The following is a 23,381-nucleotide window of genomic DNA, read 5'->3' as shown; positions in this document are numbered from 1 at the left end:
TAACAGGTAATGAACTTTTACTGATGGATACATTTTCTGCATGTAAAAGTTTATCATGACAACTATTACAAACCACAGCTGGAGGTATAATCTCCACAAGTTTACAACAAATGCACTTAGCTTTGGTAGAACTGTTATCAGGCAGCAGGGATCCAACAGTGAATTCTGAGACAGGATCAGATTGAGACATCTTGCAAATGTAAGAGAAAAAAACAACATATAAAGCAAAATTATCAATTTCCTTATATGGCAGTTTCAGGAATGGGAAAAAATGCAAACAGCATAGCCCTCTGACATAGAAAAAGGCAAGAGGCAAATAGGAATGGGGTGTTAAATAATGAAAATATTTGGCGCCAAGTATGACGCACAACAAACAGAAAAATATTTATTTGCGCCAAAAATGTCCGAAAATGACACTCGCGTCATAGATGACGCAACCTTGTGAAGGACTCAGCTTCAACTAAGAAGCCGGAAATGACGAATTTGCATCAACGAACGTAACTCCTCGCCAAAAAACTTGCGCCAAGAATGACGCAATAAACTTTGGTATATTGCACCCTTGCAAGCCTAATTCTGCCCGTGAAATTAAAAGACAGTCAATTTGAAAAAGAGACTATACCCCAGGTAAGAAATACATTTTCATAAAAAAACATTTCCCAGATATGAAACTGACAGTCTGCAAAAAAGGAAATATACTGAAAACCTGAATCATGGCAAATATAAGTACAATACATATATTTAGAACTTTATATAAATACATAAAGTGCCAAACCATAGCTGAGAGTGTCTTAAGTAATGATAACATACTTACCAAAAGACAACCATCCACATATAGCATATAGCCAAACCAGTACTGAAACGGTTATCAGTAGAGGTAATGGAATATGAGAGTATATCGTCGATCGGAAAAGGGAGGTAGGAGATGAATCTCTACGACTGATAACAGAGAACCTATGAAATAGATCCCCGTGAGGAAAACCATTGCATTCAATAGGTGATACTCCCTTCACATCCCTCTGACATTCACTGTACTCTAAGAGGAATTGGGCTTCAAAAAATGCTGAGAAGCGCATATCAATGTAGAAATCTTAGCACAAACTTACTTAACCACCTCCATAGTAGGCAAAGTTTGTAAAACTGAATTGTGGGTGTGGTGAGGGGTGTATTTATAGGCATTTTGAGGTTTGGGAAACTTTGCCCCTCCTGGTAGGATTGTATATCCCATATGTCACTAGCTCATGGACTCTTGCCAATTACATGAAAGAAAACACACTTTTTCTAACTTTGATCCCCAAAATCTGTTACACATCCACAACCACCAAAAAACACCCATGCTAAATAGTTTCTAAATTTTGTCTTGAGTTTAGGAATACCCAATGTTTACATGTTCTTTGCTTTTTTGTAAGTTATAGGGCAATAAATACAAGTAGAAATTTGGTATTTCCAAACCATTTTTTTTTTCAAAATTAGAGATAGTTACATTGGAACACTAATATCTGTCAGGAATCCCTGAATAACCCTTCACATGTATATATATATATTTTTTAGTAGACAACCAAAAGTATTGATCTAGACCCATTTTGGTATATTTCATGCCACCATTTCACCTCCAAATGTGATCAAATAAAAAAAAAGAAAATTTATGCTTACCTGATAAATTTATTTCTTTTTTGACACGATGAGTCCACGGATCATCTTAATTTCTAATGGGATATTCACCTCCTGGTCAGCAGGAGGAGGCAAAGAGCACCACAGCAGAGCTGTTAAATAGCTCCTCCCTTCCCTTCCACTCCAGTCATTTGACCGAAGTTAGGAAGAGAAAGGAAAAGCCAAGGTGCAGAGGTATCTGAAATTTACAATAACCCACAACCTGTCTAAAAAAGGAACAGGGTGGGCCGTGGACTCATCGTGTCAAAAAATAAATACATTTATCAGGTAAGCATACATTTTCTTTTCTTTTTTAAGACACGATGAGTCCACGGATCATCTTAATTACTAATGGGATTCAATACCCAAGCTAGAGTACACAGATGATAAGGGAGGGACAAGACAGAGAACCTAAACAGAAGGCACCACTGCTTGAAGAACCTTTCTCCCAAAAACGGCCTCAGCCGAGGCAAAATTATCAAATTTTTAAAACTCTGAAAAAGTATGATGAGAAGACCAAGTAGCAGCGTTGCAAATCTGTTACACAGAAGCTTCATTTTTGAATGTCCATGAAGAAGCAACAGCCCTCATGGAAGGAACAGTAACTCTTTCGGGAGGCTGCTGTCCATCAGTCTCATATGCAAAACGTATGATACTTTTCAGCCAAAAAGACAGAGAAGTAGCCACAGCTTTCTGTCCCTTGCGTTTTCCATAGAAAACCACAAACAAAGAGGAAGACTGACGAAAGTCCCAGTCGCCTGCAGGTAAAACTTTAAAGCATGGACCACGTCCAAATTGTGCAGAAGTCCTTCCTTCCCAGAAGAAGAATTAAGACACCAGGAAGGAACAACAATCTCCTGATTAATGTTCCAATCAGAAACAATCTTAGGAAGAAATCCTAATTTGGTACGTAAAACTACCTTATCTGAATGGAATATAAGATAAGGAGACTCATACTGTAATGCCGAGAGTTCTGACACTCTCCGAGCAGAAGAGAGAGCAACAAGAAATAAAACTTTCCAAGATAACAACTTAAAGGGTCAGTAAACCTTAAAATTAATGTTATATAATTCTGCACATAGTGCAGAATTATATAACATTATATTAGCCAAACTTTATAACACATAATATTCCCTTTTAATTTTTAACAAAAAACGCAGTTTTACAGACCCGCTCTCTGCGCTCTGCTGAGCGGGTCTGCTTTTTTACACAGCGCATCGGGCCAGCTGTATAGTCACAGGAGCGAGCTGCTGCGTTTTTTGTTAAAAATGAAAAGGGAATATTATGTGTTATAAAGTTTGGCTAATATAATGTTATATAATTCTGCACTATGTGCATAATTATATAACATTAATTTTAAGGTTTACTGTCCCTTTAATATCTAAAGAATGCATAGGCTCAAATAGAGCCCCTTGAAAAACCTTGAGAACTAAATTAAGACTCCATGGAGGAGTAACTGGTTTAAACCCAGGCCTGATCCTGACCAAGGCCTGACAAAATGATTGTACATTTGGGATATCCGCCAGACGTTTGTGTAACAAAATAGATAAGGCCGAGATTTGACCATTTAGGAAACGTCGATAAACCTATCTCCAACCCTTCTTAGAGAAAAGACAAAATTCTAGGAATCCTAACTCTACTCCATGAGTAGCCCTTGGATTCACACCAATAGAGATAGTTACGCCAAATCTTTTGGTAAAACCTTCTAGTTACAGATTACGAGCATGAAACATGGTCTCTATGACCGAGTCCGAAAACTCCCGCTTGGATAAAATTAAACATTCAATCTCCAAGCAGTCAGCCTCAGAGAAACTAGATTTGAGTGAAGGAAGCACCCTAGAATTAGAAGGCCCCTCCTCAACAGAAGTCTCCCATGTGGCAGAAAAGACATGACCACCAGATCTGCATACCAAATCCTGCGAAGTGAAGCAGGAGCAATGAGGATTACTGACATCCTCTCCTGCTTGATTCAAGCAATGACCTGATGAAGAAGCGCAAACGGAGAAATTAGGTAAGCTAGACTGAAGATCCAAGGAACCGCCAGAGCATCTATCAGCTCCACCTAGGGGTTCCTGGACCTCGAGCCGTATCTCGGGAGCTTGGCATTCTGAGAACAGTTCCAGATGGAGTTCCCACTCCCCTGGATGAAAGGTCTGCCTGCTCAGGAAGTCCGTCTCCCCGTTGTCCACCCCTGGAATGTGGATCGCCGAAAGGCAACAAGAATGGGCCTCCATCCACTAAATTATCTTGGTTACCGAATTATCTTGGTTACCTCTGTCATCGCTAGGGAACTCCTCGTTCCTCCTTGATGATAGATGTAAGTCATTGGAGTTATGTTGTCCAACTGGAACCTGATAAACTGAACCGAGGCTAACTGAGGCAAGTCCAGAAGAGCATTAAATTTCTCTCTCAGCTCCAGAATGTTTATAGGAAGAACAGATTCTGACTGAATCAAAACTCCCTGAGCCTTTAGGGAACTCCAGACTGCTCCTCACCCTAGAAGGCTGGCGTCTGTTGTCACAATCATCCAAGAAGGTCTGTGAAAACAGATTCCCTGGAAAAGATGATCCAGAAACAAGTAGTATTTGAGGAGACAAATCCGCATAATCTCTGTTCCATTGCCTGAGCATGTATAACTGCAAAAGTCTGAGATGGAACCGAGCAAACGGGATGATGTCCTTGCCACCATCAGTCCGATTAATTCAATGCACTGAGCCACTGATGACCGAGTAGTGGACTGAAGGACTAGACAAATATCGATAAACTTGATTTCCTGACCCTTAACTTGATTTCCCGACCCTTGTCAGAAAAATCATCATAGATGGGGAATCTAATATAGTTCCCAAGAAGGGTAACTCTATGAGATTTACCTTCCTTGCAAGAAGGATAACACCATGTCCATGTGAGATCTTGCTTGATAAAATTATGGAGTCTGGACTAGGATGTCGTCCAAATAGGGTGCCACTGTAATGTCCCGGAATTGAAGCACCGCCAACAGCGATCCCAGAACCTTTGTGAAAATTCTGGGAGTTGAGGCCAGACTGAAAGGAAAAGCGACAAACTGGTAGTGATTGGCCAGAAAGGCAAACCTTAGGATGATCCCTGTGAATGGGAACATACAGGTACACTCCCTTTAAATCCACTGTTGACATAAATCAACCCTCTTGGATCAAGGGAGAATGGAGTGAAAAGTTTCCATCTAGAAGAACGGGACTCTGATCAATTTGTCTTCTAAATTGGAATGAAGGTTCCCTCTCTTTTTGGGAACCACGAACAAAGGGAGTAAAATCCCAGACCCTGTTTCTGTATCAGAACAGGAACTATCACTCCCCTGTCGGAGAGGTCTCTTACATAGAGCAAGAACACCTCTCTCTTTGTCTGGTCTACAGATAGTCTCGAGAACTGAACTATCCTCTAACTCGTAGGAAGAATAGAAGAAAAAAAATCCCTTGAATTTCTGAAAGTTATAAAAATAAATCTTAGGTAGAGGTAGGGATGACCCTCACCTCCAGACACCTAGGCCCAAAAAAGATGGAATTGCCAAAGACTAGTCTTAGATGACGCATCCTCAAATCAAGATCTTAACCATTAAGATTTTTTAGCCGACATGTAAGCCTGAAAGCTTAGACTTCCCACTTAAAACTTGACGGGAAGTAGCTAATAGAAAGAAATACTTATTCAAGAATTCCTCAAGAGGAATATCTGGTCTGAATAGAATTAGATAACGTATGAACCAGTAGGCTGCCGCATAAGGTAGTCATATCAATCTAGGTTGCCATCCTGAGCAACCCCCCTATATCCGTAGGCTCCTTAAAGGAACAACTATCCTCTATGGGAATAGAAGGTTTCCCTGGCTAGCGTGGAAAGTAATCCACCCTGTGTACCGTATGCAGAGACTCCTTTGAAGAGTCCGCTAAGGCAAACCCCTCTTTCAATATAGGAAATGGAGAAAAAGGAGATACCCGTTCTCTCTTTAGAATGATCTGAGAAAACTCAATCTGATATAAGACAAACAACGACCACAATGTTGTTCCAGAGTAGCTAAAACCTCCATAAGTAATAGACGGAGGTGGTTTAGCTTAAACTAGAAAGATACCACTGCAGTATCAGCAGGAGAATTCTACCGTCAGAATCTGAGGATTTAGTCTCAGGCGTTACCGAAGTATCCTCAGGCTTCTGGAAGAGGATCTCTGAGATAGCAACAACTGTGACATAAAACCATGCTCACTAAATGTCTATTTTTCCTCTTGCGCTCTCCCTGCAGCATGGGAAAAGCCGACAACGCAACCTGGACCGCATAGTACGAGAAGGAAGCAATGTCTTGCAAGGTAACTCCAGGAGGAGTTGTGGAGGAAGCGTAGGACACTGGTTGAATGGACGCTATTTTTTTTATTTTTTTTTCGTTAGGACACTTGAGTAGAATGCTGCATAATATATTGAACATTGTCAGAATGCATCTTGAACAGCATCTGAGACAATTTTGGCTCTGAAAAAGAGGTTTATCTATGAACTGTAAAACCCAGAACAGAGAGTCTTGATAGGCAAAGCATAAAGTATATGTAACATCCTTACATAAAATCTTAATATCCTAGTTTTTAAAAATTAAAAGTAACTTTATTAACATATAAAGAGATCTTTTGGACAAGTGATCACAAATTTGTAACTAAAATTTTAATATTACTGTGACTTTAAATGGTAAAATAAAATACTTTATTTTAGGGAAAAATAATGCCTTAGCCCATAAGTGAAAAAAAACCCAGACCTCAGCTCAGCTTTGCTGAGGCGCGTGACAACCCACAGATAGAAAAGTACCAATAGTAGGCATACAATTGGGAATGCTTGTCAAACTTCATAAGAAAAAAAACATTTAAATACATAATGAGAATCCTCTCTGCTGCGCGTCTTATCAAACGCAGCAGAGGAGACCCATGGTCATCAGCCAACACATCTGGCTTTGGGCTATGTGCACAATGTCATAGACGATCCCCACCCATCGTGGGCGTAACCAGAAAACCTCCGGGCTATGTATGATAAAGGCACGCAATGTCGCGCAGTCTATCTCCGCCCATCGTGGGCTTAACCAGTAAACCTCCGGCTATTTGGGATAAAGGCGCGCAATTTCACGCAGTCTATCTCCGCCCATCGTGGGCGTAATGAAATTAACCTCCGGAAGCAAATGTAAACCTCCCGGTGGTAACATGTCATAAATAGAACCGCCAGGAGCATGAACCGCATGGCACAAATTGTTTTCAGAATGCATATTCCCTAGGTACACCTCCGGTTGGCTAGACTATTGAGCTGTCAGCAAATATAACCGGACTAGTTGCGCAACAAGTTAAACCTCCCATACGGCTAGAATTACAAACAAGCTGTTAGGAGAAGGAGATAGCCATTAAACATAATGAGACTAGCTGCCTAGCAAAAACAAACCTCCCGATCGGCAGCTAAATTAAAATAAAGCCGTTGAGAGTTGCCATCCTGTTGCACCTAACACAAAAACATAAGAGCCACTTCTCCATGTCCCCAGTGCCTGCAGAAACTGCCTATTACTTAACCCTTCCTAGGGATAATGTCATCTTTTTCCATTATTAGTATATATTAAAGTGCCAACATTTCTGTGTACGTACCCCAGAAAATACAAGTTAGCACTTACCTCATTGTCTGCCTAGCAGCAAGGCAGTACCCAGGTTTAAGAGGTCCTCTCCCTCCCATGGACCTGGAAAGAAACGAAAGTCCTAAGTAAAATTCCTTCAGGTTTTCTTAGTCAGAGCAGCATCAGTATGGGAGGCGCAGTGAGAATTATGTCCCACAAGTTCCCATTGCTCTAAAGCCACCAAAAGCTCTACTGTAGAGACTGATATGGACTACGGCTACACCCTAGAACAAAGCAGCACACTCTGGCACTACTTTAAAAATAATAAACTCTTGATTAAAGAATCTAAACTAACACCTCACTTTACCTCTTCCTATCACTAACGTAGGCAAAGAGAATGACTGGGGTGGGAGGGAAGGGAGGAGCTATTTAACAGCTTTGCTGTGGTGCTCTTTGCCTCCTCCTGCTGACCAGTAGGTGAATATCCCATTAGTAATTAAGATGATCCGTGGACTCATCGTGTCTTAAAAAAGAAAATTGTTCACTTTAGGTTTCTCACTGAAATTAATTATAAACAGCTTATGCAATTATGACACAAATGGTTGTAAATGCTTCTCTGGGATCCCCTTTGTTCAGAAATAGCAGACATATATGGCTTTGGTGTTGCTTTTTGGTAATTAGAAGGCCACTAAATGCCGCTGCGCCACCACACGTGTATTATGCCAAGCAGTGAAGGGGTTAATTAGGGAGCTTGTAGGGAGCGTGTAGGGTTAATTTTAGCTTTATTGTAGTGTAGTAGACTACCACAAGTATTGATCTAGGCCCATTTTGGTATATTTCATGCCACCATTTCACCGCCAAATGCGATCAAATAAAAAAAATGTTCACTTTTTCACAAACTTTAGGTTTCACACTGAAATTATTTACAAACAGCTTGTGCAATTATGGCACAAATGGCTGTATATGCTTCTCTGGGATCCCCTTTGTTCAGAAATAGCAGACATATATGGCTTTGGCATTGTTTTTTGGTAATTAGAATGCCGCTAAATGCTGCTGAGCACCACACTTATATTATGCCCAGCAGTGAAGGGGTTAATTAGGTAGCTTGTAGGGTTAACTTTAGCTTTTTAGTGTAGAGATCAGCCTCCCACCTGAAACATCAGACCCCCTGATCCCTTACCAAGCAGCTCTCTTCCCTCCCCACCCTACAATTGTCCCCGCCATCTTAAAGAAAGTCTGCCAGTACTAAAATAAAAGGCTTTTTTTTAACCCCTTAATGACCACAGCACTTTTCCATTTTCTGTCCGTTTGGGACCAAGGCTATTTTTACATTTTTGTGGTGTTTGTGTTTAGCTGTAATTTTCCTCTTGCTCATTTATTGTACCCACACATATTATATACCGTTTTTCTCGCCATTAAATGGACTTTCCAAAGATACCATTATTTTCATCATATCTTATAATTTATTATAATTTTTTTTATAAAATATGAGAAAAAAATAGAAAAAAAAACACTTTTTCTAACTTTGACCCCCAAAATCTGTTACACATCTACAATCACCAAAAAACACCCATGCTAAATATTTTCTAAATTTTGTCCTGAGTTTAGAAATACCCAATGTTTACATGTTCTTTGCTTTTTTTTGCAAGTTATAGGGCCATAAATACAAGTAGCACTTTGCTATTTCCAAACCATTTTATTCAAGACTAGCGCTAGTTACATTGGGACACTGATATCTTTCAGGAATCCCTGAATATCCCTTGACATGTATATATATATTTTTTTAGAAGACATCCCAAAGTATTGATCTAGGCCAATTTTGGTATATTTCATGCCACCATTTCACCGCCAAATGCGATCAAATACAAAAAATCGTTCACTTTTTCACAAACTTTCGGTTTCTCACTGAAATTATTTACAAACAGCTTGTGCAATTATGGCATAAATGGTTGTAAATTTTTCTCTGGGATCCCCTTTGTTCAGAAATAGCAGACATATATGGCTTTGGCATTGCTTTTTGGTAATTAGAAGGCCGCTAAATGCCGCTGCGCACCACACGTGTATTATGCCCAGTAGTGCAGGGGTTAATTAGGGAGCTTGTAGGGAGCTTGTAGGGTTAATTTTAGCTTTAGTGTAGTGTAGCAGACAACCCAAAGTATTGATCTAGGCCCATTTTGGTATATTGCATGCCACCATTTTACCGCTAAATGCGATCAAATTAAAAAAAAACGTTGAATTTTTCACAATTTTAGGTTTCTCACTGAAATGATTTACAAATAGCTTGTGCAATTATGGCACAAATGGTTGTAAATGCTTCTCTGGGATCCCCTTTGTTCAGAAATAGCAGACATATATGACTTTGGCGTTGCTTTCTGGTAATTAGAAGGCCGCTAAATGCTGCTGCGCATCACACGTGTATTATGGCTAGCAGTGAAGGGGTTAATTAGGTAGTTTGTAGGGAGCTTGCAGGGTTAATTTTAGCTTTAGTGTAGAGATCAGCCTCCCACCTGACACATCAGACCCCCTGATCCCTCCCAAACAGCTCCCTTCCCTCCCCCACCCCACAATTGTCTCCGCCATCTTAAGTACTGGCAGAAAGTCTGCCAGTACTAAAATAAAAGGTTTTTTTATTTTAATTTTTATTTTTTTAAAGCATATTTACATATGCTGGGGGTGTAGCATCCCCCCTTAGCCCCCAACCTCCCTGATCCCCCCAAACAGCTCTCTAATCCTCCCCATCTGCCTTATTGGGGGCCATCTTGGGTACTGGCAGCTGTCTGCCAGTACCCATTTTGCAAAATAAAAAGTTTTTTTTTTGTTTTTATTTTTAGTTTCTGTAGTGTAGCTTCCCCCCCCCCCCACAGACCAACCCCCACCACCTGCCTGATCTTTTTACTTCCAACTTTATTTCCCCTTTTTAGTAAATTTTAATGCTACTTTTTCTGTAGTGCAGCGGTTCCCACCCGCTCCCTCCCGTGCACGCGCCCGCCCCCACCTCCCGTGCACGCGCGCGCGCCCGTGCGCGCCCCCCCGGGCATTCCCGCCCCCGATCCCGCCCCCCTCAGCATCATCCGGGGCCATCGATGGCCGCCACCCGCCTCCCACACCGGCTCCTATCCACCCACAAACCTAGCCGTTAATGTCCGGTGCAGAGAGGGCCACAGAGTGGCTCTCTCTGCATCGGATGGCTACAAATGGTTATTGCAGGATGCCTCGATATCGAGGCATCACTGCAATAACCGGAAAGCAGCTGGAAGCGAGCAGGATCGCTTCCAGCTGCTTTCCACACCGAGGACGTGCAGGGTACGTCCTCAGGCATTAACTGCCTTTTTTTTGAGGACGTACCCTGCACGTCCTCGGTCGTTAAGGGGTTAAAAAAAAATGTTTAAATATCTATTCAGCTGTGATGGACCTTTCCCTTAGCCCCCAACCTCCCTGATCCCCCCCAAACAGCTCTCTAAACACCCCCCCCCCTACCAATTTGCTGCCATCTTGGGTACTGGCAGCTGTCTGCCAGTACCCAGTTTGCCTCCCAAATTTTTTTTTATTATTATTACTTTTATAAAATTTGCATTTTTCTCTACCCCTCCCAGATCCTTTGATCATTATTCCCCCCCTCTCCCTCTCCCTCCTTCCAATTCAATTACATTGGTGGCAATGGTTGCTGCATGCGCCCCCCTGCAGACCCCCCTGCATGCTCCCGGCACCCGGCATGCACATTGCACACAGAGGAACTGAATGTCAGGTAGCGATGGGCTGCCCACCCACCTCCCTGCTAAGGCTCCCACTCACCAACGATCGGCACCATTGCTACCAGTGCAGAGAGGGCCGCAGAGAGGGCCACAGAGTGGCTCTCTCTGCATCGGATGCTTGAAAAAGGGTATTGCAGGATGCCTCAATATCGAGGCATCACTGCAATACCCTGAGAGCTGCTGGAAGCGATCCCAATCGCTTCCAGCGCTCAATTAGACCAAAGACGTACCAGGTACGTCCATTGTCACTAACTGACAGTTTTTGTCGTTAAGGGGTTAAATAAAATCAAAAGTGCTATGGACTATATATCAATAACGGTACAAAGCCTTACACATTTATCTATACAGTACATATAATCAGCAACAGCATTCAATCAGCTAATAATTGTGCAAACAGATAAAAGTGCACATTAATTCAAATAACTCCCATTAATCTAGGCCTAGGTGTAAATAATAAGCTTGGCACTATATCATGCAAAGCATAGTCCTAAATCACATGATTTAATATAAAAAATCCAAGAGTAGTTGTAAACTTAAAAAGAAACATATTCTGTCCTTATAAAGGGCCATACAATGATAAATCTATATATATAAAAAGCTCAGCAATAAACTTTCATTATTTTTTTTCCCCTTTTCCTGTAATTCCATTATGAAATTGTGAGCTTTTCAGTTCCTGTTAGAAATAGAAGTGCAGAACACTGTTATATTCCACACAGCCATTGGCTGCCCAGTATAGTGTCAGAAAAATGAAAAAAGTCGCCAGTAACTTGAGATAAATAAAACTTGACTTTTATTGTACCATTCAGTAAAACATGATGGATAGTACCCCAACAAAACACAGTAGACTGACGCGTTTCGGCTAGAATGCCATACTCCTAGTCCCTAAAAACAACACATTCTCTCTGACTTAAGAACCCCTCTCTGGGCTCTGATTGGAAGAGTAATTTCTTTAAAATGTAAAGGTATAGGGGTATAATTTTATGTTTACTTTGAACAAATTTCAGCAATCATTGAAAGACTGTTAGAACTTAAAAAAATATTTAAACAAGATGCAAATAAGCATTCCTTCATATATAATATATAATACAATACATTGTTTGGAAATGGAATGCAGGTCATAGTGATATTATCCATAAAGCATATCAACATGAGTTAAATGTTACCTTAATCAATAGTCAATACATATTATAGGCTATCTAATAAATATATAGAAGGCCTTCTACATTATAGACTGTACGGTCACCTTGTGACCTCATTCTCAAAGCATCCAATATAACAGCAATAAATTCACAACTTTGCAATATGTAATTATACACTAAACCAAGTCTAAATTATGAAAATTATATCCTAAATGGGTATACATATATCCGCCATAGTGGGCATTGAATCTTTGCCGACTGGCCTAATGCATATTTGTACACACTTGTAAAAAGGTCAAAATATATACATATAGTAGTACAAAAAACATACTCTATGTTAAAAGATTTTTTGGTGAATATTATTGAATTGCATATGTGTGTATAATTTAAATGGTAGATACTATTAGATTTAAGGAAATTTAACTAGATTGAAAATCAGAAATCTTGCTATCCAAAGAGGAGGGGAGCGGTGAACACCAGTAATTAATGAAATCGTATTCAGAGTTGAGACCAAGTGGTATCTTGGTTCGAAGTCTGAATATCCAGTACATTTCTTGTCTGGATAATATCTGGTATCTATCCCTGCCCCTCCTCTGTGTCTGCACCTTTTCACTGATCTTCCATTTAAGAGATTCACAACTTTTTTCATGTTTTTTTACGCTGTGATCGACTAGGGGGGTGCTGATCTTGCCCACATTAATATTGGACAGGTGTTCCCAAATACGTGAGCGTACCTCCCGAGTGGTCAATTCCACGTACTGTAGGTTACAAATGGAACACCATAGCAAATAAATGCAATAGGTGGATCTACAATTAAGGCAGGATGCAATATCAAAGTTTTACCCTGTTACAAAGGACTGGAAAGTGGTGTCAAAATGAACATGTTCACATGCTTTACATTGAGAGTACCCACATTTAAAGGTTCCTTAATGTCTCAACCATGAGGATGTTTCTGTTGCTGATACCGGTTTCTTGAGCTGTGATGGGGATACTATACTCCCAATTGATCTATTCCTTCTATAGGAAAATCTACAGCCCTTTTTCACTGTATTAGCAAGGCCATCATCTGCCACAAGCATTTTAAAGTGACTACGCACAATACCACAGATTTCTTAGTATTGGGCTGAAAAATCAGTAACTAATGTTAATTTGTTATCAGTTGGATTTTTAGTTCTTACATGATCTATTAATAAGGCACTTCTGTCAATACCAGTGACTTCCTTTCTTGCCCTTCTAAGCACATCTTTATGGTACCCCCTGTCCAACAGCTTTCTTTCCAATGCATCTGCATGCTTATTAAAACTGCACGATAAGGCGCAGTTCCTTTTTAAGCGGACAAATTGCTTGGCAACTGAGTATGGCACATGTCGGGGATGGCAGCTCCTAGCATGCAGGAGACTGTTCCCGGAGATTGGCTTCCTATATACCTCAGAGGTTATAATACCTGAAGGCCAACCTCTTAATTCCAAGTCTAGGTAGTGTACCGTATGTTTGTCAAACTCAAAAGTAAACCTCAAATTGAAATCATTCTGACTCAAATAGTCAACAAACTTACTGGCAGTGTCAATGCCTCCCTTCCACACAAAGAGCAGATCATCAATAAAGTGATGGTATATTCTGATCGCCGACCTAAATGGGTTACTCTCTGCATAGATGTGGGACCGCAACCACCAACCTATGTATGGGTTGGTGTATGTGGGCGCAACTCTAGTGATCTATTTATAACTGCCCCTAATTGGCCACAGCAGAGATGGTAACCTAAGTTACAACATGACAACTCCCATTGTTTTATAGACACAAAAACTTTACACTTATTTTGTCAATATTTAAACAGCTAATGAAACTTTAAAAAAATATCTACATGTTATTCTCAGACTAATCTTTTCTTTGAATGCATCATTCTGTCTAGCATTTATTTAGTGTTTAATATCCCTTTAAAAAGTGAAAAGTAAATGTCTGTAGACATCCTTTAGGCTAAGGACATAACCATAAAACACAATACCATGTGCAGGAGTTCATCGAAGTAAAGTAGCTGGTGCTGTGTGCAAAGCAACTAATCGCAGACCAAATAATCGATAATGAGAATAGTTGACAACTATTTTCATAATCAATTATTATTGATTATATTGATTAGTTGTTCCAGCTCTAGACATATTGTAAAACAATATGTCTAGAGCTGCAACAACTAATATATATATAACCGATAATGATTGATTATGAAAATAGTTGTCAACCATCATGCACTTAATCACTATCGATGTCAATCAAACTACTAAGGCTTTTTCCAAATACTTATAATCATACATTTAAAATATTAACTCTAACAATTTAACATTTTAACTTGTTGTACCAGCTGGGTTGGGCGAGTATTGCGGTTGATTGTGGTGCAAGATCCCTAGTCTTAAAATGAAGAGGATGTCATTTTTTTTTATGTAATGGACCTTATTGTCCTAGCTACCAGCAGTACAATGGGGTGAAAAGTTAACCATCTTGCAAAGTACCTTATGTTGGGACATTAAACACTAAGGGCTCAATTTATCAAGCCCTTATCCTGGCCTTTGACTGCAGGTAAGCGCAAGAAAACCTGCAATCACGATTTATCAAGCAGCGGTCTCAATCATGATTTATCAAGCAGCGATCTCAGTGGCGTATTTAGGTTTTGTGCTGCCCTAGGCACTCAGCATTTTGCTGCCTCCCCCCTTTGTTTTTATTCCTTTTTTACTTGTAATATTTTTTTGGTCAGGGTGTAACATGTCTTTATTTTATTTTTTTTACACTGGATTTCCAAAGTAAATTAATAGAGGGGTGGGAGAAAAGGAGTGAGTGATGTAAGATGAGGGAGAGAAGGGAAGAAAAGGAGTGAGAGAAAGGAAGGAGGTAAATAAAAAACCCAGTCAACCCCCTGCTCAAAACAAGTGAAGCACCCCAGTTACTGTCAACAATCCCCTGTTTAATTGCCTTCAAAGCCTATCCCACAATGATGAAACAACAAGTCCTATAAGTGAGTGTTTATGGAGGAGAGGTTGCTTGTGGTACATGACATGAGATAAAAACAAAATGTATGCTTACCTGATAAATTTTTTTCTCTTGTGGTGTATCCAGTCCACGGGTTCATCCATTACTTGTGGGATATTCTCCTTCCCAACAGGAAGCTGCAAGAGGACACCCACAGCAGAGCTATCTATATAGCTCCTCCCTTAACTGCCACCCCCAGTCATTCGACCGAAGACAAGCAAGAAAAAAAGGAGAAACTATAGGGTGCAGTGGTGACTGTAGTTTAAAAATAAAAAAAAAACACCTGCCTTAAAATGACAGGGCGGGCCGTGGACTGGATACACCACAAGAGAAATAAATTTATCAGGTAAGCATAAATTTTGTTTTCTCTTGTAAAGGTGTATCCAGTCCATGGGTTCATCCATTACTTGTGGGATACCAATACCAAAGCTTTAGGACACGGATGAAGGGAGGGACAAGGCAGGAACTTAAATGGAAGGCACCACTGCCTGTAAGACCTTTCTCCCAAAAATAGCCTCCAAAGAAGCAAAAGTATCAAATTTATAGAATTTAGAAAAGGTATGAAGCGAAGACCAAGTTGCCGCCTTACAAATCTGTTCAACAGAGGCCTCATGTTTAAAAGCCCATGTGCAAGCTACTGCTCTAGTAGAATGAGCTGTAATTCTTTCAGGAGGCTGCTGGCCAGCAGTCTCATAAGCTAAGCGTATTATACTTCTTAGCCAAAAAGAAAGGGAAGTTGCCGAAGCCTTTTGGCCTCTACTCTGTCCAGAGTAGACAACAAACAAAGCAGATGTTTGACGAAAATCCTTCGTAGCTTGTAAATAAAACTTTAAAGCATGAACCACATCAAGATTGTGTAAAAGACGTTCCTTCTTTGAAGAAGGATTAGGACATAGTGAAGGAACAACAATCTCCTGATTGAAATTCTTATTAGATACCACCTTAGGAAGAAACCCAGGTTTGGTACGTAACACTACCTTATCTGCATGGAAAATCAGATAAGGGGAATCACATTGTAAAGCAGATAACTCCGAAACTCTTCGAGCCGAGGAGATAGCTACTAAAAACAGAACTTTCCAAGATAAAAGCTTAATATCTATGGCATGCAAAGGTTCAAACGGAACCCCTTGAAGAACTTGAAGAACTTTAAGAACTAAATTTAAAGTCCATGGCGAAGCAACAGGTTTAAACACAGGCTTGATTCTAACTAAAGCCTGACAAAACGTCTGAACGTCTGGAACCTCAGCCAGACGTTTGTGCAAAAGAATAGACAGAGCAGAAATCTGTCCCTTTAAGGAACTAGCTGACAAACCCTTCTCCAATCCTTCTTGGAGAAAAGATAATATCCTAGGAATCCTGACCTTACTCCATGAGTAACCCTTGGATTCACACCAATGAAGATATTTACACCAAATCTTATGATAGATTTTCCTGGTGACAGGCTTTCTAGCCTGAATTAAGGTATCAATGACCGATTCGGAAAAAACACGCTTTGATAGAATCAAGCGTTCAATCTCCAAGCAGTCAGACATAGAGAAATTAGATTTGGATGTTTGAAGGGACCTTGAAGTAGAAGGTCCTGCCTTAGCGGCAGAGTCCATCATGGAAAGGATGACATGTCCACCAGATCTGCATACCAAGTCCTGCGTGGCCATGCAGGGGCTATCAAGATCACCAAAGCTCTCTCCTGCTTGTGGAAACACATAAGCCAGGCTGAAGGACCAGGGCGCTGCTAGAGCATCTATCAGCGCTGCCTTGGGAACCCTGGACCTGGACCCGTAACAAGGAAGCTTGGCGTTCTGATGAGACGCCATGAGATCCAGTTCCGGTTTGCCCCAAAGTTGGATCAACTGGGTAAATACCTCCGGATGGAGCTCCCACTCCCCCGGATGAAAAGTCTGCTGACTTAGAAAATCCGCCTCCCAGTTCTCTACTCCTGGGATATGGATAGCTGAGAGATGGCAAGAGTGAACCTCTGCCCATAGAATTATCTTTGAAACCTCCAACATTGCCAGGGGGGCTCCTTCTTCCCCCCTGATGGTTGATATAGGCTACAGTCGTGATGTTGTCCGACTGAAATCTGATGAACCTGACCGCAGCTAGCTGAGGCCAAGCCTGAAGAGCATTGAAGATCACTCTTAGTTCCAAAATGTTTATTGGAAGGAGGGCATCCTTCTGAGTCCACGAACCCTGAGCCTTCAGGGAGTTCCAGACTGCACCCCAGCCCAGAAGGCTGGCATCTGTCGTTACTATAGTCCATTCTGGCCTGCGGAAACTCATTCCCTTGGACAGATGGACCTGAGATAGCCACCAGAGAAGAGAATTCCTGGTCTCTAGGAAGGAAACTCTTGTGAGAGGTGAGAGAGAACTCTTTCCTTCGTTCACCTTCCACCCGTGAGACCTTAGGAATGCCAGAACAATGTCCGTATGGGACCTGGCGATTTGAAAAGTTGACGCCTGTATCAGGATGTCGTCTAGGTAAGGGGCTACTGCTATACCCCACGGTCTTAGAACCGCCAGAAGGGACCCTAGAACCTTCGTAAAGATTATTGGTGCCGTGGCTAACCCAAAGGGAAGAGCCACAAACTGGTAATGCCTGTCTAGGAAGGCGAACCTGAGAAACTCATGATGATCCCTGTGTATCGGAATATGTAGATAAGCATCCTTTAAATTCACGGTAGTCATATATTGACCCTCCTGGATCATAGGTAGGATGGTTCGAATAGTCTCCATCTTGAAGGATGGGACCCTGAGAAATTTGTTTAGGATCTTGAGATCCAAGATTGGTCTGAAAGTTCCCTCTTTCTTGGGAACTATAAACAGATTTGAATAGAAGCCCTGCCCCTGTTCCTCCTTTGGAACTGGGTGGATCACTCCCATAACTAGTAGGTCTTGAATGCAATGTAAGAATGCCTCTCTCTTTATCTGGTTTGCAGATAATTGTGAGAGATGAAATCTTCCCTTTGGAGATGAAGCTTTGAAATCCAGAAGATATCCTTGGGAAACAATCTCCAGAGCCCAGGGATCCTGGACGTCTCTTGCCCAAGCCTGGGTGAAGAGAGAATGTCTGCCCCCCACTAGATCTGGTCCCGGATCGGGGGCTACTCCTTCATGCTGTCTTAGAGGCAGCAGCAGGCTTTTTGGCCTGTTTCCCCTTGTTCCAAGCCTGGTTAGGTCTCCAGACTAGCTTGGACTGGGCAAAATTTCCCTCTTGTTTTGTAGAAGAGGAAGATGAAGCTGTGCCACTCTTGAAGTTTTGAAAGGAACGAAAATTAGTCTGTTTGGTCCTTAACTTGTTGGACCTATCCTGGGGAAGGGCATGGCCTTTTCTTCCAGTAATATCAGAAATTATCTCCTTCAGTCCAGGCCCAAATAGGGTCTGCCCTTTGAAGGGGATATTGAGAAGTTTAGACTTTGAAGTGACATCAGCTGACCATCCAGAGTCGCTAAAACCTCCCTGAGCAACACGCGGAGGTGTTCAAGCTTAAATTTAAATGCAGTCATTTCAGAGTCAGACTGAAGTAACGCCTTCCCTGAATCAGAGAAGTCACCCACAGATAGAAGCTCTCCTGCTTCAACTTCTGCACATTGTGAGGGTATATCAGACATAGCTACTAAAGCGTCAGATAGCTCTGTATTTGTTCTAGCCCCAGAGCTGTCTCGCTTTCTTTTTTTTTAGTGTGTATAAGGGACTAAAGCAGCATTGCACCCACTTGCAAATGGATGATTAACCCCTCAGGCCCAAAAACGAATTAGGAAAACTTAAAACCTGTTAACAAACAGTCAAACACACTGCCACAGCCCTGCTGTGGCTCCTACCTGCCCTTAAAAAACGATTTTTTGCAGGAACAAAACCCTCTATAGAGGTCCTATAAGCCAGAGGACTCCTTCAGGGAAGCTGGATGTCTCAGACTGAAAACGAAAATAGGCCCCTCCCACCATGCACTCAAAGTCAGAGGGCCTTAAAAAAGTACTCCTAGGAGTAATCTAACAAGCCATGAGGAAATTAGGCCCCAAATAAAGATTTATCACCCTCAGAGAAAAAACGTTTTTATTTATAAATCATGCAAACGTTTTTACACTAAGTAATATAGGTTTTAACATGAATATTATCCCTTTTTGAAGCATGATCCCAGTTGTTGTTAAATCACTGTATCAGGCTTACCTTAAATATACCAGGCACTGTCAGCATTTTCTAGACCTTATCATCTCTCTAGAAAAAAATATACTGAACATACCTCAAAGCAGACAATCTGCAGACCGTCCCCCCAACTGAAGTTTTCTTTCCATACTCTTCAGTTATGTGTGAGAACAGCAATGGACCTTAGTTACAAACCGCTAAGATCATCAAACCTCCAGGCAGAAGTCTTCTTCCAATTTCTGCCTGAGAGTAAAAACAGTACAACGCCGGTACCGTTTAAAAATAACAAACTTTTGATTGAAGGTAAAAACTACACTAAGTCACCACATCTCTCTTGATACTTCCTTTCTTGTCGAGAGCTACAAGAGAATGACTGGGGGTGGCAGTTAGGGGAGGAGCTATATAGACAGCTCTGCTGTGGGTGTCCTCTTGCAGTTTCCTGTTGGGAAGGAGAATATCCCACAAGTAATGGATGAACCCGTGGACTGGATACACCTTTACAAGAGAAACTGCTGTTCCTTTTAACCATCTCATATTTTGTATTGAAGCTTTCCCAGGACAACAAACTACTCTGGTGATATGTGGCCAGCAGTCATCACATGGACTGCATAGACTATATGGCAATCTGTAGGCACAAAGGTAGCTTAAACTGAGGACTATTTGTGTTCATATTTCCTGCCACAGAGCTCAACATGAGTCACTGGACACAAGTTTCAGTTGGCATAACATTTAGCATAATGTGCACTCTGCCACCAGCCCAGCCATGTAATCATCACTGTTTGGTCACATAAAGTCAGTTTTTGAACTAAGGTCTGGGACTGTGATACATGTTCTCCCACAGAACTCACACACAGGACTTAACTTCCTGACTTGACTCACTGGCAAAGAAACAGCACATGGGCTTTTTTCAAAACAGTGCTGTACTATTAACATCAAGGAAGTATCTGTGTAGTTTACAAAGAAACCAGATATGTTTGTTTAAGCAGTAAATACTGTGATGAATAACATGTTTGAATAGCCAACATAGCTTCCAGGAGGTGAAACCCTCCCTCAATACTGTCTCTTCTTGATATCAATGACCAATCAGTTTGTTAAACACAGTCACACACATACTGTGTAAACATTGCCAATAAAATAGCAGAACAGAGGAGGAGGGCGGCCGGCATTAAGCCACAGTGCATGGCACAGCTAATACAGTGCCTCAACAAAGACAAGTACTGTAGTACAACACTCACACTGAGTCCTCTGACTCTGTCAGCGTGAGATATTTTGGCTTGCAATGCTGTGGCGTGCGTGCCATGTCCTACCTGAGTTAAGTCGAGTCAGCCAGGTCAGCCCCTTCCACTCTCCAGTGCAGTCCTCCTCAGGCTCCGCTCCACCGATCACTCACGTAACATCTCGACTCGACTTCTCTTCTCACCGCTGCCTGGGAGATCAAATGCGCACGTGCATGACTCCCTCCAATGTGCGGCGTGCTAATAGACAGTAAGGTGGGCGGATGTTTTAAAACGTCACGTGACCTCGACGAAAAGCCAGTCACGTAATCTCCGCCCGGCAAAAAAGAAAATAAAAAATTAAATCCAGGATGAATATTCAGTTAGTGCCACTGCCAACAGAGAAGTGCCGCCCCCCAAAATTTGCTGCATTAGGCACCGGCCTTGTTGGCCTCTCCATTAATACGCCCCTTAGCGGTCTCAATCGCGATTTATCAAGCAGCAGTCGTCAGACCGCTTCTTCCCAACCCTCTTCGTCACCCCTTAGGTGGAGAATATCAATCTCAAATACATTATAATCAGTAGAGGCAGGGTTGCAAGAAGCACTTGCATGCAATGTTAAAATTTGGTAGCAGAATGCTGCTTGCCAGAGGAAAGCTCGGGCAGAGAGGGGCGAATATGTACGCCTTTGTCTGCCATGGATTGATAAATTGAGCTTTAAGGGCCAGATTACGAGTGGAGAGCAAAATTGCAATTTCAATATATAAACATATTAACACATAAATATATATGTATACAAGTATATACATATATATTACTGGAACACACAGTTCCCATAGACCACAATGTAAAGGCACTTTTCAGTGCCGTTTTTTTTTTTTCTAACACCCCACACCCGCCAACTTTAGCCTCCAAAAACTGCCTGGTGCAGTTATTTTATTAAAAAATAAAAATGCTACAATTTTTTTTTTTTTTATTAAATACATACCACTTTATTTTAGGGGCATTTGGGGCACAATTTTAAAATTAACCAGAAATCTGATCTATGGTTAATTTTATTAGCGCTAATTGCCACTTGTAATGGCTGGTTATTTTTCACGCACACGTAAATGGGCAAATGTGCGTGTGTGATAAATTAGTGCTCCACTTGTAATCTATCCCTAAATACATTTTAAATGCATAATATTGTGGTTATTCCACATCTTCTGCTAGTCATGGATGTCATCATGTTGAAATTCATCTTTTGTTTGCATTCTAGTGCTGATACAGGAAATAATGGAGTTAATTGGATCTGTTACAACAAAGTTTAAAATGTGCGCTGCTTGTTTGGAAATCACAAGGGTCTTGGTGTTGCTTGGGTTAATATTGAAATTATATATCAATAAGACTTGCTTTTATTTATTTATTTTTTTATTTTTTTTAGATGTAGGTATTAAAGGCAAAGTAAAGTTGAGCACACTCGTTAACGACCTCTTAAAGTATATCTAAAATCAGCCCGAGTTTCATTCATCGTTTTTCATATATTGTTTTATATAATCGATATTACTACCTTATAAGTAGCAGCCGACAACAACTTCTTCTCCGCCCGACATTTTGCAATAATTGATTGACACTCGACTACAGTGTCCTCCAATCTGTGTCCCCCCCCCCGGGGTGGTCAGCCCATCCACTACTACATCACACGAGCACTGAGCGCATGCGTCCAACTGTAATCTTCTCCCCTACTCACCGTGCTCGTTCGCGAGACGCGCATGCTCCGTGCGACCTATCTTGTATTTCTGCCGGAAACAGCAGCTGAATACTATTTATCTGCCGAAAGTTGCGCGTGCGCAGAATTTTTTTTTAACGTGCACGCACAATCTGCCGACGTAGAGACCGGGTGGGACATCTCTCTACGATGAGTCACAGAAAAGCGGAAGTAGCAGCGGGGAGGAGTTTCATAAGAAACGGTAGAAAAAATAAAAGTTATATATCTTCCAAAAAATACTTTGAACCTGTAAAAAAAAGTTAGCAACTGCATTGCAATGATATTGAACAAACAATAGGGGTTTTCATAGGCACAAAAATTTACCTTTACTTTAAAGGACATTTGTAAAGGAAAACATGCAATGCAGAATGAATAGACGTGAAAAAATACATTAGTAGCCAAAAGTCAAAGCAAAACAATGCTTCACTATACTAATACTGTAAAAGAATAAAGATATACAAATACTACATACCTGCATCACTGCACCAATAATTAGTACAACTTTCCTTGGAAACAGTCTGAATGGTGGGAAAACCTGAAATTCCATAAAATAAAGAGCTTTTATTAGCTTGTTCTGCAAAACGTTATGTAGTTACTGGTATTAAATTCAACTACTTGAAGATATACATTTATCTTACTTTTTTTTTTTATTACAGCTTACAAACAGGAAATTTTAAAATGTATAACATGTTCTTGTGCTGAATAAAATCACTTGCTAGGGAATAGAAAGGTTAATATTGAAATGTACATGTGTGCATTTGAAAATGAAATAGAAGTATTTTTACAAAGTACTTCCATTTGCAAAAATGCTTCTAGTAAAAATTATTACTGTTTTTCTGCGGCATACGCCCATACCCTGTGAGGGCCATGCATCAGTATTCAAGCTCAGAGAGCTAAAGATGGTGTGTAATTGCATCTGTGAAGACGTCATTTGTGTCATACAAGCCAAAGTTGACTCGGCGCAAATGCAATGTCGAGAAAGCCTGTCAAAATATTCCTGAGCCTGTCAAAATATAACTTTCCAATGTACTTTTATCATCAATTTTTGCTTTGTTCTTTGGTATTCTTAGTTGAAAGATAAACCTAGGAGGCTCATAAGCTAATTTCTTAGCCCTTGAAGGCTGTCTCTTATC

At 40.9% G+C, this 23,381-nt stretch overlaps 1 protein-coding gene across 1 annotated transcript in view; it reads right to left on the bottom strand.

Annotated features, from left to right (window-relative positions):
* Positions 1 to 23,381, bottom strand: part of NUP210 (nucleoporin 210) — a 1,597,588-nt gene that overhangs the window by 670,852 nt on the left and 903,355 nt on the right. Inside the window, 1 exon segment of the mRNA XM_053721041.1 lies at positions 22,721 to 22,783. Coding sequence (XP_053577016.1) covers positions 22,721 to 22,783 — 63 coding nt within the window.

This window comes from Bombina bombina, chromosome 7 (assembly GCF_027579735.1).
Source record: "Bombina bombina isolate aBomBom1 chromosome 7, aBomBom1.pri, whole genome shotgun sequence".
Lineage (NCBI taxonomy): Eukaryota > Metazoa > Chordata > Amphibia > Anura > Bombinatoridae > Bombina > Bombina bombina.
Note: the sequence above shows the minus strand (reverse complement) of the source record. Positions and strands in the feature narration are given on the sequence as shown.